At 38.0% G+C, this 13,714-nt stretch overlaps 1 protein-coding gene across 7 annotated transcripts in view; it reads left to right on the top strand.

The window, feature by feature from the left end:
- PAN3 (poly(A) specific ribonuclease subunit PAN3) overlaps nucleotides 1-13,127 on the top strand; it is a 120,573-nt gene extending 107,446 nt beyond the window's left edge. For 5 of the 7 annotated variants that reach the window (XM_043477554.1, XM_043477557.1, XM_043477555.1 and 2 more), the window contains 4 exons: nucleotides 338-467; nucleotides 1,159-1,223; nucleotides 7,410-7,548; nucleotides 10,174-13,127. In XM_043477554.1, the coding sequence (XP_043333489.1) occupies nucleotides 338-467; nucleotides 1,159-1,223; nucleotides 7,410-7,548; nucleotides 10,174-10,314 (475 nt within the window). In that variant the 3' untranslated portion in view covers nucleotides 10,315-13,127. Of the gene's footprint in view, nucleotides 1-337; nucleotides 469-1,158; nucleotides 1,224-7,409; nucleotides 7,549-10,173 lie in introns of those variants that run through there. The other 2 variants (XR_006271139.1, XR_006271138.1) reach the window with 2 other exon arrangements.
- Nucleotides 13,128-13,714: the final 587 nt, after the last annotated feature.

Below are 13,714 nucleotides of genomic sequence, written 5' to 3'. Positions count from 1 at the left end.
TTGGATCTTTTCATCTCCCACTATTGTAAAGAAGGGTTTGAGAATGGAAATATGGTAAGTGTAACTCTATACCCAGCTTTCCTTTCTCATTTTCATAGTAGTAAAAGATTTAGAGAAAGAGACGTTTTTACAGTTTTTTCCATTGGCTCTTAAAGTTTTCCAGAGAAAAGAAATACAGTCATTAAGCTTTAAAAATGAACTCGACTTGCATGAAAAAAAATTTTTGAAATTGTGCACACTAACATGCTGGTGGCAGCAGTCCCTGTGTGCTTGTGGGTTGTGTTGTTCTGTAAACTGCGTGTTTGGCATTCAAGTGATCCTTCTCTATTTTGGTTAGATATTTGTTGACTGACCAAAACAGGATGCGAAGTGTAAATGACATCATGCCCATGATTGGTGCTCGATTTTATACTCAATTGGATGCTGCTCAAATGAGAAATGATGTCATAGAGGAAGACCTTGCAAAGGTAAAGTGTGTAGTTAAAGGAGTGTGTACACACCTGCATCTGTGTGTATCAGTAGATGTAAAACAGAGTAATTACTGTGCTGGATATAGTACGCAGCTGGCTAAGACTGTTTGCAGATATTTTTGTCCAAACTTAGTGTTCAGTATTTTGATTTCTCAGGTCCTCTGGGCGTTTGTCTTATTTTTTTTTCATTCATGGTTTTGCCACAGTCTTGAGATACAATCTTGATTTTTTTTTTTTTAATATGCAGTCTTAGTAGTAGACAGCTACAGTGGGGGAAGAATAAATCACAGGCTTGTGATTAATACATACACTGTACTGTATATAAGATAGATAACCAACGGGGTCCTATTGTGTAGCACAGGAAACTACTCCAGTCTGTGATAACCTATATGAGAAAAATCTGAAAAAGAATGAATACATGTATATGTGTAACTGAATCACTTTGCTATACACCTGAAAGTAACACAAAAACTATAGTCCAATAAAAAAAGGGACAGTTGCATAATCTTGAGTATTACAGTATGTGAAAAGAACATGTTATATTCAAAAGTATAACCAAAAGATGGGGATATTAGGGTTTATGGTTTAAAGCTAATCTGGGTACAGGATACCAGTTTTATAAACGTTTGCTTTTATATTCAGTTAGCTGGAACATTAATATTCTCTCTCTTTTTAAAATGTTTTATAGGAGGTTCAAAATGGAAGACTGTTTAGGCTTCTAGCAAAATTGGGAACAATCAATGAGAGGCCGGAGTAAGGATTTACAGTATTTTACATCAATCAAGGGCACTGTTTTGCATAACCAGAATGAGTATACCTTATTCTTACTGATTTTATTTGGGAGAAGAGAAGAATTCTCATGTAAAGTGACCTTAAGCCTACTGTTAGCCATTAGGGTGGTGTTTTTAATCACAGCCCTGGTTGTGGTTTTCCTTAGGGATTACACATACGCACAGAGAGAGACACACACACACTATACACACACACACACACACACACTATACACACTACGCACACAGAGACACACAGACACACTACACATACATACATATTACACATACACTACACACACACACACTACACACATACATACAGAGACACACATACATATGTAACACACACACACACACTACACACACTATACACACAGAGACAGAGACACACAGATACAGACACACTACACACATACACACACACTTTACACACACACTACACATACATGCACACACACGCTACACACAGAGACACACATACATACACACACTATACACACACTACACACATACATAACACACACATACACATACACACAGAGACACACACATACACTACACACATACATACGCACGTACACTACACACATGCACACATACACTGCACACATACATATGCACACTACACACACATACACACATGCACACACACATGCACAGAGACATACACATACACAACACACATACATACGCATATACACACATACACACACGTATACACACACACGAACAGAAAATACACTGTGTTAAAAACCTCTGTTGTGGTTTGCCTGTGAGGGAACATTTTCTGCCTGTCAGTACTGCCTCTCCCCATCTGCTTTTTGAAGCCTGTTCCGTTTACCATGGTCAGACTGGATCTTTTTGATATTTCTAATTGTTTCATGCCTCTTATCTTCTGTTAAAGTGCATTGTTTATAGCTGTCACATGAGTGACACTGGAAAGGCATCACCATCTTACGTTATTGTTTAGTTCTGCCTTGTTTGTGAGTTAATTGTATGTTCAAGAAAGAAGCAAGGTTGATGTTGATGCTTCATATCTGTCCCAAAGACAAGGTGAAGTAGTAGTAGAGCTGTGGTGACTGTGGTATACAAGCTGCTGCTGCTGCTGCGGCACTGCGGTCGTGTCCGACTGTGCGACCCCGTCCCTGGGGTTCTCCAGGCAGGAACCCTGGAGTGGGCCGCCATTTCCTTCTCCAGTGCATGAAAGTGAAAAGTGAAAGTGAAGTCGCTCAGTCGTGTCCGACTCTTTGTAACCCCATGGACTGCAGCCTACCAGGCTCCTCCATCCATGGGATTTTCGAGGCAAGAGTACTGGAGTGGGGTGCCATTGCCTTCTCCGCACAAGCTAAATTTCAGGATTGTTAACTGCTTGCTGTTCATAGAGATAAGTGGTAGATAAATACCATTGCTTGAGGGGGTTTTTTTGACCACAAAATTTAAATTCACTTACCTTTCTTCAAAGTTAAAAGATTCAGTTAGCATTTTCCCTAGTGATTTTTCTAAGTAAAGAGAATGTGGTCATATGTTGAACCATTTTAAAAGTTTTTAGTTACTTCTTCTGGCATTTATCTCTTTATTTAAAAATAGCATGCTTAAGTGCTGTTTCTTGATTTTTCTTCAGTGTTTCAGTTTTTCTTCAGTTTTTTTCTTCAATTTTTCTTTCTCAGCTAATGACTTTGTCCTGTGGCAGGTGAGGCTGTATTTCTCATACACCCTTCCCTTAACTAAACACAAACACACACTATACCACTTAACCCCTGAATTTTGAGATGAGTATTCAGTGTTGACATTACTAGAGCAAGGTAAATACTGTTTGTAGCTTCAGCACACAGTAAATCATGACTGCATTTCCTTTGTTTTGTATTTTGGTTTTTTATTTTTGTTTTCCTGGTGTGAATACTTGTCTTATGTAGAAAACTAAGCAAGTGAAAAATAGTTACCACCAGTTCATTCTAAACTCACTGCAGGATATAAAACACCCTTCCATATGGTCAAAAATAAGTAGTAACCTCTCAGTTCCTTTTTTCCTCCCCATTAGAGAAAGTACCCCCAGGGCCTCTGCCAGCTGCCCCTCTAGGGGCTGGTTGCCTTCCAGCCTGCTCACGCCCTTAGCTGAGACCCCAGGCTTCCCTTCACTCTTGCCCTGGCAGCTCTCCCTCTTCTTGTTCCCCCTCTGTGTTACATGCCCTGTTTCTTGCTTTTTGCATTGGTTTACTCTTCTGCTTTAATAAATCACATCCTTCTGTAGCTTCCTGAGAAAGGGGAGTTTTTCTCAGTGTTTGGAAGTCTAAAAATATCTTTATTCTGCTTTCATACTTTATTGATAATATGATTGGGTATATGTCCTCAGAAAATTCTTTTTATTAATGAAATCTTTTGAGTATAGTGTGTATGAACCAGTTTCTTTAAAAGTAGAAAAGGTTTGCAGTGAAAAACCTTTCATACCTGACATACCCAGTCTCTCCACTCCTCCTACCAGCCTTTAGTTTATTAGTCTCTTGTACATATTCCCTGAGTTAGCAACTATATATTCTTATCACCCCTCTACTTTAAAATATGTGCAAACTGTAAGTTATGTACAATGGTCTGTATATTGCACATGACAGTATGTTTTCTCATAACAGGGTATTTTGGAAATCTTTGTACAGATACGTTTAGTGTATATAGTTAACAAACATGACCTAACTGAATCCTAGTAACAGCCCATAGTGCAGATACTTCAGTATTCCGTTTTAATAGAGAGATTGAAACATAGACAGGTTAAAAGCCTCCGGGGTCACACATAAAGTCAAGACTCGAGTCCGGACAACATGTGGTTCCAGAGTCTGTGCTGTCGTAACCACACTGCCATACTTCCTCATGGTCAGTGGCCGTGTAATAGTCCATCCTGTGGATGCTCTGTAATTTGTCTCTCTAGTTCCTTATCAATGGCCTTTTGAGTTGTTCTCAACCTTTTGCTAGAATAAGCGGTTCTGCAGGGACTGACTTAAGCATACTTAATTTTGTGTGTGTACAAGTGTAGGTCCAACTCTGATTATGAGGTCAGTACCTGCTGGAATTTGTGACTGTAATTTGATAGCTGTTAGAAGGATTTACCAGTGTACAGTGCATGAGAGTCTTTCACTAGCAATACTTTTTCCAAACTTCTGGGTTTTTGACAACCTGATAGATGAAAAATTGAATCTCAGTGCAGGTTTTTTGGTATTTACTCGTAATGAGCATGTTGCCTATCTTTCTGATTCATTTTTGCTTCCTTTTCTGTCTGTCTGTTGCTTTGCCCATCTTTATTTCCAGCTACATTTTCTGTCTTTTTGCTGTGTAGGAGCCAGAAGGATCTGACCTTTGTGATCCTTTCTTTTAAGTTTGTCATCTTTCTTTTGACTCTGCTCAATTTTTTCCCATACAGACATTTTTATAGTAGTCGTATTGATTGAATTTATTTTTTGCTTCTGGATTTTGAGTCATGGTCAGAAAGTTAGCATTTCTACTCTTAAGATGATCTTATGAAGGGATCATCAAGTATTTTCTAGAATACTTAAGGCTTCATTTTTTTATATTAGATTTTTTTATATATTTGGAATTTATATAGGATGTAAGGTATGAATTCACCACCACCCCCACCAGATGACTATCCAGTGGTCCAAAAGCTGTTTATTGCATAGTCTAGCTTTTCCCACTGGTTTATTAAGGCAGCTGCTCTTTCACACTATCTTAATGAATGACATTTAAAATCTAGTAATGTTAGCTCTTTCTTGTCTCCGCTTTATTGGTTTTATTAAATTTATTAGTAAGCTTAAGGAGCATTTGTGTTTTTTAGATGTGCAGTTACCTTCTCCAAGATAATGGCATGTCACTGTATTTGCTGATGTCTGCTTTAGTATCCTTCAGAGTTTACATTGTTCTTTATATAGTTACAATACACTAAGTTTATTCTTAGGTGTTTTTACTTGTTGTTTTCAATGGAAATTTCCTCCATCCTGTCTTCTTAGAGTCTTTGTTATCGATGTATGTGAAAAAAAATTGATTTCTATAAATTTTGTAGCATGGGACTTCTAGTGTTTGGGTAGTTTTTCAGTTGATTCTTCTGGGTTACTCAGTCGTGTCTTCATATAATGATAGTCATATTTCCTCCCTTCTCATTTCTGTACTTTTGATGTCTCTTGAATGACTGTGTTTGTATCTCTAATTCATAGTTCAGTAATAGTAATGATAGTTTCTTTCAGAATTTGAAGCACTGCTCCATTTATTGTCTTTTAACTTATAGACAGACTCAAAGCCATTTTCTTTCCAAATTTTTCTTCATCCCCATGCTTTTAGGACAAACCACTCCCCCCCTTTTTTTAAATCATTGATGTGCAGAAATTCACAGCAATGTGCTGTGGTGGTGAGTTTTTGATTCGTTCTGATGAATCAACAGATGGGCCTTTTAACCTTGGGGATTTCTATCTTTTAGTTCTTGGAAGTTGTCTTACTCTTTCTTTGTAAACCTCTTTCTGGAATTCGCGCTGCTTAGATGTTACACCTTTGCAGTTGATTTTCTAATATTCTTTTCTGTTTTCCATTTTGTGTCTTAGTGTTGTGCTTTGTAGCCAAAAATCTCAACTTATTTTGTCTGAAGTTAAAGCGTTTTTTCCTAATGTTTTAAATTTGTACTTTCTAGGCAATAATCGCAACTTACTTGGTCTAAAATTAAAGGGTTTCTTCCCTAATCCTTTAAAATTTTTGAATTTCTGCTATATTTTAAATTTCCAAATATTTCTGCTTTCTGAATATTTCTGTCTTACAGCATTTAATTCATTTTTCTCTGAGGCTGTCAATTATAGATTTTTATTGAGTGGGTTTTTAAAATTTTTGTTTAACTTTTATTTTGTCCCCTGCATTATCTCATAGAAAACCCCACTAACGACTTCCCCTTCAAGCACCCCACAAAACATTAGAGCTCAGTGTTTTTTTTTTCAGATCTGCTAAGTCATGCCGCTTACCTGTCTGCTTTTCTCCTTTCGAATTTTTGTGAATATTTTTTGTCTCTTATTGTTTCTGATCCCTTTGTCCTTGTGTGTCTATATGTTTTCTTAGACACTTACTCTCAGTTGGCTGGGGTTTTGAAAAGGAACAGAGATAAATGGGTGTGTTTAATCAACTTTTAATTGAAAGACCCTGGAGTGATCTTAATAAAGCAGACACATGACTGGGGCGGGGGCTTCCCTCTTTGTTCTCAGAATGCAGACCTCATTTTTACATGTGATCTAAGGCTGCATGGCCTGACCTCTCCCTTTTCATCCTTGCTTCAGATCTACCTTTTTTTCCTTTTAATTTCCTCCTTGCCTCTTGTGCTGTCTGCCCGTCTTTTCTTGTACCCCTCCTTGTCCTCACTCCGGTCATGCACTCTGATCCTCTTTTCCCCCAGCGCCATCCAGCCTCACTTATCTTTTCTTGTTTAGGTGCCCCTTGCTCTCTCCCTTGCGCATACTGAGGCCTCTAACCAAGAGGCATACTTCCTTGGGGAGAGCACCATTCCCTCTCTGGAAAGCCTTCCTTGGCTTCCCAGGTGAATTCTTGTTTCTGGTCTATACTGTGTCCCTGTTTTTAAATAGCATTCTCTCCATATACAGTTGCAGCTTTTTGTTGTTATTTGAATATCTTTTCACCACTAACCTATATGTTTCATAGGTCACTGAAAACTAACAGTGACCATCTGGCCAGTTTTCCAGCTCTTTGCCACTCACTTTCACATCATCACATGATGGTAGGAAACCAGTATCTACCCCATTTTGTTTAGTCCTAAACATTTCCTTGTTTTATGCCCCCAGTAAAGCAGAAGACATGTCTGACATCTCTCTCTACCCTATAGAGAGAGGTCATTTGCTTTCTTCCCCATTTTATCTAATGGTAGGGGCCTAAGTGAGGAAGGGATTGTGAAGTAGGAGTATGTAAGGGGGTGATTGCTTTGAGAAGTAGAAAATGGTATTCATATACTTCCATGTTCAGTGAGATTATTTTAAAAAATCTATGGGTACTCTGGACATAAAAATTAGATTTAAAAAAGCTACACACAGACCCTACTTTCTGGTTGATTGTAGACAACAATAAAACTGGTTTTGAGTCTGAAGTATACAGCTATGTGTTGTAAGCATGAGTTATTGAGGTTAATATTCCCTTCCCTCAGGTTTCAGAAGGATCCTACCTGGTCAGAGACGGGAGACCGGTACCTGTTGAAGCTCTTTAGGGATCATCTTTTTCATCAGGTGACAGAAGCGGGTGCTCCTTGGATTGACCTCAGTCATATCATTTCTTGTCTTAACAAGGTAATCTGGGCCTGGACTTTGAAGATTATGATGCTATAATCTCCAGTTTATAGAGCTGCATCTTGTACAAATATTGAGAGATGTAAGGAATTACGTCTCTGTACTCTGCATGTGAAGAGTTGACTCATTGGAAAAGACCCTGATGCTGGGAAGGATTGAGGGCAGGAGGAGAAGGGGACGACAGAGGATGAGATGGCTGGATGGCATCACCGACTCAATGGGCATGGGTTTGGGTAGACTCTGGGAGTTGGTGATGGACAGGGAGGCCTGGCATGCTGCGATTCATGGGGTTGCAAAGAGTCGGACACGACTGAGCGACTGAACTGACTGACTGACTCTGCTGTAGTATACAGGGCATGTTATTCATAATTATTAGCTGCTCCCACTTAAATAGCTGTTTCTAGAATGGGAGTATTTTTTAAAACCTGCATGAATAATTTCGGAATTTTTCATGGTGGATCTTTTTGTTGTGATCAAATGTCACAAAATGACTGCCTTTTCTCCCCCAACTCACCCCCACTGTATTTTATTTACCAGGTGTAGTTTGTTTCAACATATGAGGCCATGAGTGGGAAAGACAAAAATACTTTTGCGTTTAAATATCTTTAAAAGTTGAATTCCTTTCTTTGCAGTCATGGGTCACGTTGAGTGCTCTCAGCTCAGGGTGTCAGTCAAGTGTTAAAACTGAGAGCGCAGTGCCAGGCATGCCAACAGAGCCCGCTGTGATAAATGGGGGGTAGGTGGTTAGATGAACCATGTTGGTAGAGGCATGTCATAAGTTTATTTAAGAGGCGAGCTTTGTGTTTTAGAGAGGGCTCGGAGAGATGGATTTACAGAGGAAAGGAGGAATGCGTTTTTCTTGTGAACTACTTGTAATCACGGAGAGAAATGGGTCTCCAGAGGTAAACCCTCTTTTGTTTAGGTTTGTATGTGAAACAGGGGTTGGCCACCTGTGGCCTGTGGACCAAATCCTTTCCTGTTTTTAGACAACCTACAAGCTAAGAATTTTTTCTCACATTTTAAAAAGATTGTAAAAACAACTAACAACATGAAACAGAGGCTTGTATATGGCCCTGAAATCGAAAGCCTTTACTGTCTGGTGCTTCTCTGCTGACTCCTGGTCTAAGCTGTCCCTAAATTGCAACGATTAGAGCAGAAACTAGCCACTGTGGCCCATGATTTAGATCTGTTGGCTACGGTGTGCTCACCCTCCAGATAAAATGGGTTTTATTTTTAAGCATACTTTGCCAAGTTTGAATTTCCTTAAAACTCTTTGGAGAGTATTGTCAGTAACCTACATTAAGACAGAACAAGACTATGTATAATTTAGCTAATCTGGTACAATTTATGTATTCATTTGTCCTTTTTCTTTCGGAGAAAACATTTTTCTTAACCATCAAGTGGAGAATAATGCCGCCAGATTTTAGAAAACAGTCTATAGCATCAAAGCACCAGTGGGTAAAAATATGTAAAACTGGAATAAATACTGACAGGGAGAACCTGTGGAATAAGCCACAAACAGATGACTTATTGTAGATGAAGATTACTTACTGAGTATTAGGATAACTGAAGCTTTGGAGAAAATTCTGTTTCATTTCATAAAATAACTGGGAGTAAATAACTCAGTAAATAAAATAGGAGTAAATAAGTTTATCTTAAATCTGAAAATGTGACAATTTTTTGTTTAGAAAGAGTGTAATAAATTAAAAGGGATGGATGGTCATTTTGGTGATACAGAAATTAAAGTTTTACATAGATTATTTTGGTGGAAATGACAGAAATTAGATGGTAAAATGATTTGAAAGGCTATTGTCTTCAGAATTAGTGTTAAACATTTTAATGAATTAATGAAAAGGGAAGGAAAAAGGTACATTGAAAACTAACAAAAGTAAAGTGAAAATCCTAACAGGAGAAGTTATTTGATGAACTCAGGATTCTTACTAATGCTTTATAAAGGCCTCATTAAAATACTATTGCCAGATCCTGATAGACAAGGATTTGGTAATGATCATATACTGGCATTCATACAAGTGGAAATAACAGAAGTAAACGTATAAAAACATTTGGTAACATTAGTTAAAAAGATTAAAAAAAAACATTAAAAAAGGTAAAATAGCAAGGCACTCATTTGATGTGGTGTTACTGGTAAATTGATACAGATCATAAATTTGTGCTGTTCGATGTCCTTTGGAAAGCAGTTTGCCTGTATGTATTAAGCTATAAAATTCCTCAGACTTCTTGATTCCGTCTCTCCTAGGGAAGTAATTCTACAGAAGAAAAAAATTAAGTAGCGAAATATGTTCATTGCACTGTAATTCAGGATGCCCAAAGACTGGAAGATATTGGGGGAATAATTGAAGTCTGCATTTTATGGAGTATCAACTGGATGGAAAGTATTGTACCCAAGTGTTAAGCGTGAAAGACAGACAGGCAGCAACATAGGGCAATGTTTGTAAAAAACACACCTGAGTTCAAAAGTGTGTGCATACTGACTAGTGATGTAAAATATTTACGATTATGTGGAGGGGGATGTGACACAATTTTTAAAAATTTCATATGTTACTGTTGCACGTGTTGTCCTAAAATAGGCTTGCACTTCACATTTTGTGTGTCTGTCTGTTTCAGTTAGATGCTGGTGTGCCAGAAAAAATAAGCCTCATTTCCAGAGATGAGAAGAGTGTACTTGTGGTGACTTACAGTGACTTAAAGCGATGCTTTGAAAATACTTTTCAAGAACTGATTGCAGCTGCGAATGGTCAGTTGTAGTATTTGCTTAAAAAAAATAAAATAGGCGGGATATGGCCAAGGAGCTCAACCAATAGCAAATTGCACTACAGCTGAACTGGCGTCATCTCATCTCACGTCGGGAAGCACGCAGAAGATGAGCAGAGCTGCTTGCACTTGGGTCAGGTGCACTGTTACTTGAAAGAAAGAATGTCTCCCTCAGCCCCGAGCTGTGGCTGCCGGCGGGGCCACACCTGTGAAGAATTTATTTTAGATCAAGGAGCACCATTAGGTGAATGATGTTCCAGCTTTTGTTGTTTTTTTTTCCCCACTTGTATATGCACTAATTTTAATTTTTTAAAGACTTTTTTCTGATCTTTGAACTTTTGCCATGTTGTATACTTATTAAGGGAAACTATTTGCAAGGACACTTTTGGGAAACCATGCTGGGCAGCATTTTTGTTCACTGAGGGGTGCAGAATTTGCTCTTTGGGGGAGGGGTTGCCCTGAGTAACATAACGGACCAGGTCAGTGATTTCATGGAAGTACAGTATAGTGCATCGTTCTTGTAAGAGTATTGTATGCAAGCTCTGTATGCCACCCACTGTTTGTTCAGATTGAGAGGTTTTTTTTTGTTTTGTTTTTACGAACACAGAAAAGTATCAGTGAATTATTGGGCATGAATTCCCCTCTCAGCTGATTTAAATCCTTTCTGAATGAGGATAGACAGTCACTGAAGGAGCATACAGAACTCTTCACTCCAGATTCAACCAGAGCCTTTTTAAAAAAAAAAAAAAAAGGGTGTTCCCCTGCTAATCAGATACATTTATGCCATTTTTTTTTAATAGAAAAAAAACATTAAGAAATTGTGTTAAAGGCCTGAAGGTCAGGAGTCTGTTGCTTTAGGTTCTTTCCAGTTTGCTTTTTTTGTATAAAGTTCTGTTCTTTAAACCACAGCTTTACTATGGTACTTTACACTGGACACAGATGCAGAGACACTGTTCAGAAGACAAACTGCACACAGCAGTGGTCTGGCGTCGAGAGCTTTCTGAAGTCTTACAGCCTGGATCTGGAAGGATCACAGTCTGCTGTGCCTTTGCAGTCACTGCTTAGCCCAAAGTCATAGTGCTTTTGATAATAATAACTCTGTGGGGGTATTCCTGAGTCAGTCAATCTCAAAAGTTTGGAATTTTCCTCCTCTTAACTTTCTTAACATTTGGACGTGCAGTTGTCGCCAAACTTGGGTATTCATGGAATTTCTAGTCAATGAAATACCTGTCCTTAGATACTGAAGACTGCCAAATACATAGGAATTTTCTTTCATAAAAACCAGTAATGAAGACTTTTATCTCCTTTCCCAGCACTGAATGTTTTCCTAGCACTGGGTGCTCACCACACAACGATGAAGAAATGTGGAAACTCAGAAGGTCGGGAGGGACTTCCAGGCACTTGCAACTGATGTGACAGTCTTCAATTTTAATAACTATTCATATTTGTAGTTTTCAGAGAAGTTTTTAATATTTCTCTGTCCACTTTTTATAAGCTTTAAAATGATTTTCTCTGCCTTGAGATTTGCATCAAGAAAAAGCACCTCTTCACCCAAAAGCTTTGAAGACTAGAGACATGCTTTACATGTTTTAACAAGTGTGTTTGAGTCCACGTTTGGTAGCATCAGTTGTTGAGTTAAAAAGGAAATCAATTATTGCATTTGATCAGGATGGATTTTAAAAAGAACATAATGTTCACTATTCAAAGGATAATTAACATTTGCCACCGTAATGTTCTTTTTTTAAATGTAAAAGGAACAAGAACTTGGAGACATTAACATGCAAAGGTCTTTTATCATTATTAGCTCATGTATTTGAGGAAGAGCAGCTGTCTTTTTATATGTTTTTTGACAAATCATATTGTAATTCTTTTGTACAAAAAAGAACTACTTGTATTCTAGAAGAAATATGAAATGCTTAATTTATAAGCGGGCTGGAGATTTTTTCCAATATTGTTTTCTTTGAAAATGAAAGGGGATCATCTATTTTAGTTTCGGGGTCTGGGAACTTTTTGAAAATTTAATTTGTGGACCAATGTTATGTGAAAGCTAAGGAAGGGCAGGGGTAAAATAGGGCTTGATTTTCTCATTCTGTACAGACCAGCAAACTTCCCTCTGCAAGGCAGGCTTAAATCACAAACCCAAGAGTGTTTGCGTCATAAAATGCTAGTTTGCTTCAGCCCCTAGTAACCTCAGGACTTGGTTTGAATATAAAAGGTAGACAACAGATATGTTTTCATGAGTAAATATTGTCAGCCAGAAAACAGTTGGTGTCAGGTAAATGTATTTTTTTTTTAAGCTTTGTTTTATATTTATTTTTCATTTAGTTTTTATTGGGAATGGTTTTCAATAGCACTCTTATTAGTTCTGCTTAGGTGTTTTTTGGGGGAGCCCTCTTTTCCATAGTGTAATCCCACTTAAGAGGTTGTCTAAAAGTTAGTCTTTTTAATTCATAGGAAGATTTTACTATCTGAGAGTACTCAAATTAAGGATGTGAGCTTCCCACGCCTCCCTGTCAGGACAGACATAGAAGCACAGCAAGGACAGCCCCGAATCATGTGACGTCGCCGTTCAGCCTCTGTACCTGCCTTCCGTTCTGTCCGTGCGTTTACTCATTGTAAATATGTTTGAGGGCACCTTTGTGTTTTTGCCTTCGACCTCGGTTCTGTGATTTGGATGTCAACAACTTCCCTGAAAAGCACCAGTGTGTTCATTTCTAATGTCATGACCCCTATCTGGGTTATTTCATCTTTATCCTGTTTTCAGTCTCTATGTGTACAGCAGTATTTTTAATAAAGAATTACAGAGAGAAGATTGTCCTTTTTTTTTTTTTTTTTTTTCCTTTTTGGTACCAGTGCGTTTATCAAGAGGATGTTTGTCTTATGATCAGGACTTAAAAGGCTGAATATTTCATATGTGTTTTGGAGGAATTTTTGGTCTTTGGGTAAAATGGTGGCAGATTTATTTACTAAGTATCTGTTAAATGCTTAACTTGGACCTGTTCTAGACACTAAAAATGCAGATATGAGTACTTGTTATTTACAGAATGTATAGTTACACCCAAACATTTCTAAATAGTATATGGCACATGGTGTAGTTCAGGGAAGAGGACCTATTTCCATGAAGGGAATGACACCTAGCTCATCATTGATTCAGACTCAGTCTACTGTGTAGATGAAGGCGCCCTGCCCCCCACACCCTCCAGAAACATCATATAAGGGTAGAGAATGAAAATATGGCAAAATGTTAATACTCAGTGAAACTAGATACTTGTTCATTAAATATAAGCCTACTTCAGAGAGACTGTGGGTTCAGACCCCTGCAATAATGCAGTAAAGTGAGTTGCATGAATTTTTTGGTTTCCCCGGGCATATAAAGTTATATTTACACCATCGA

This window comes from Cervus canadensis, chromosome 9 (assembly GCF_019320065.1).
Source record: "Cervus canadensis isolate Bull #8, Minnesota chromosome 9, ASM1932006v1, whole genome shotgun sequence".
NCBI lineage: Eukaryota > Metazoa > Chordata > Mammalia > Artiodactyla > Cervidae > Cervus > Cervus canadensis.
The sequence above is the reverse complement of the archived record's forward strand: the minus strand, read 5'-3'. Positions and strand labels throughout refer to the sequence as shown.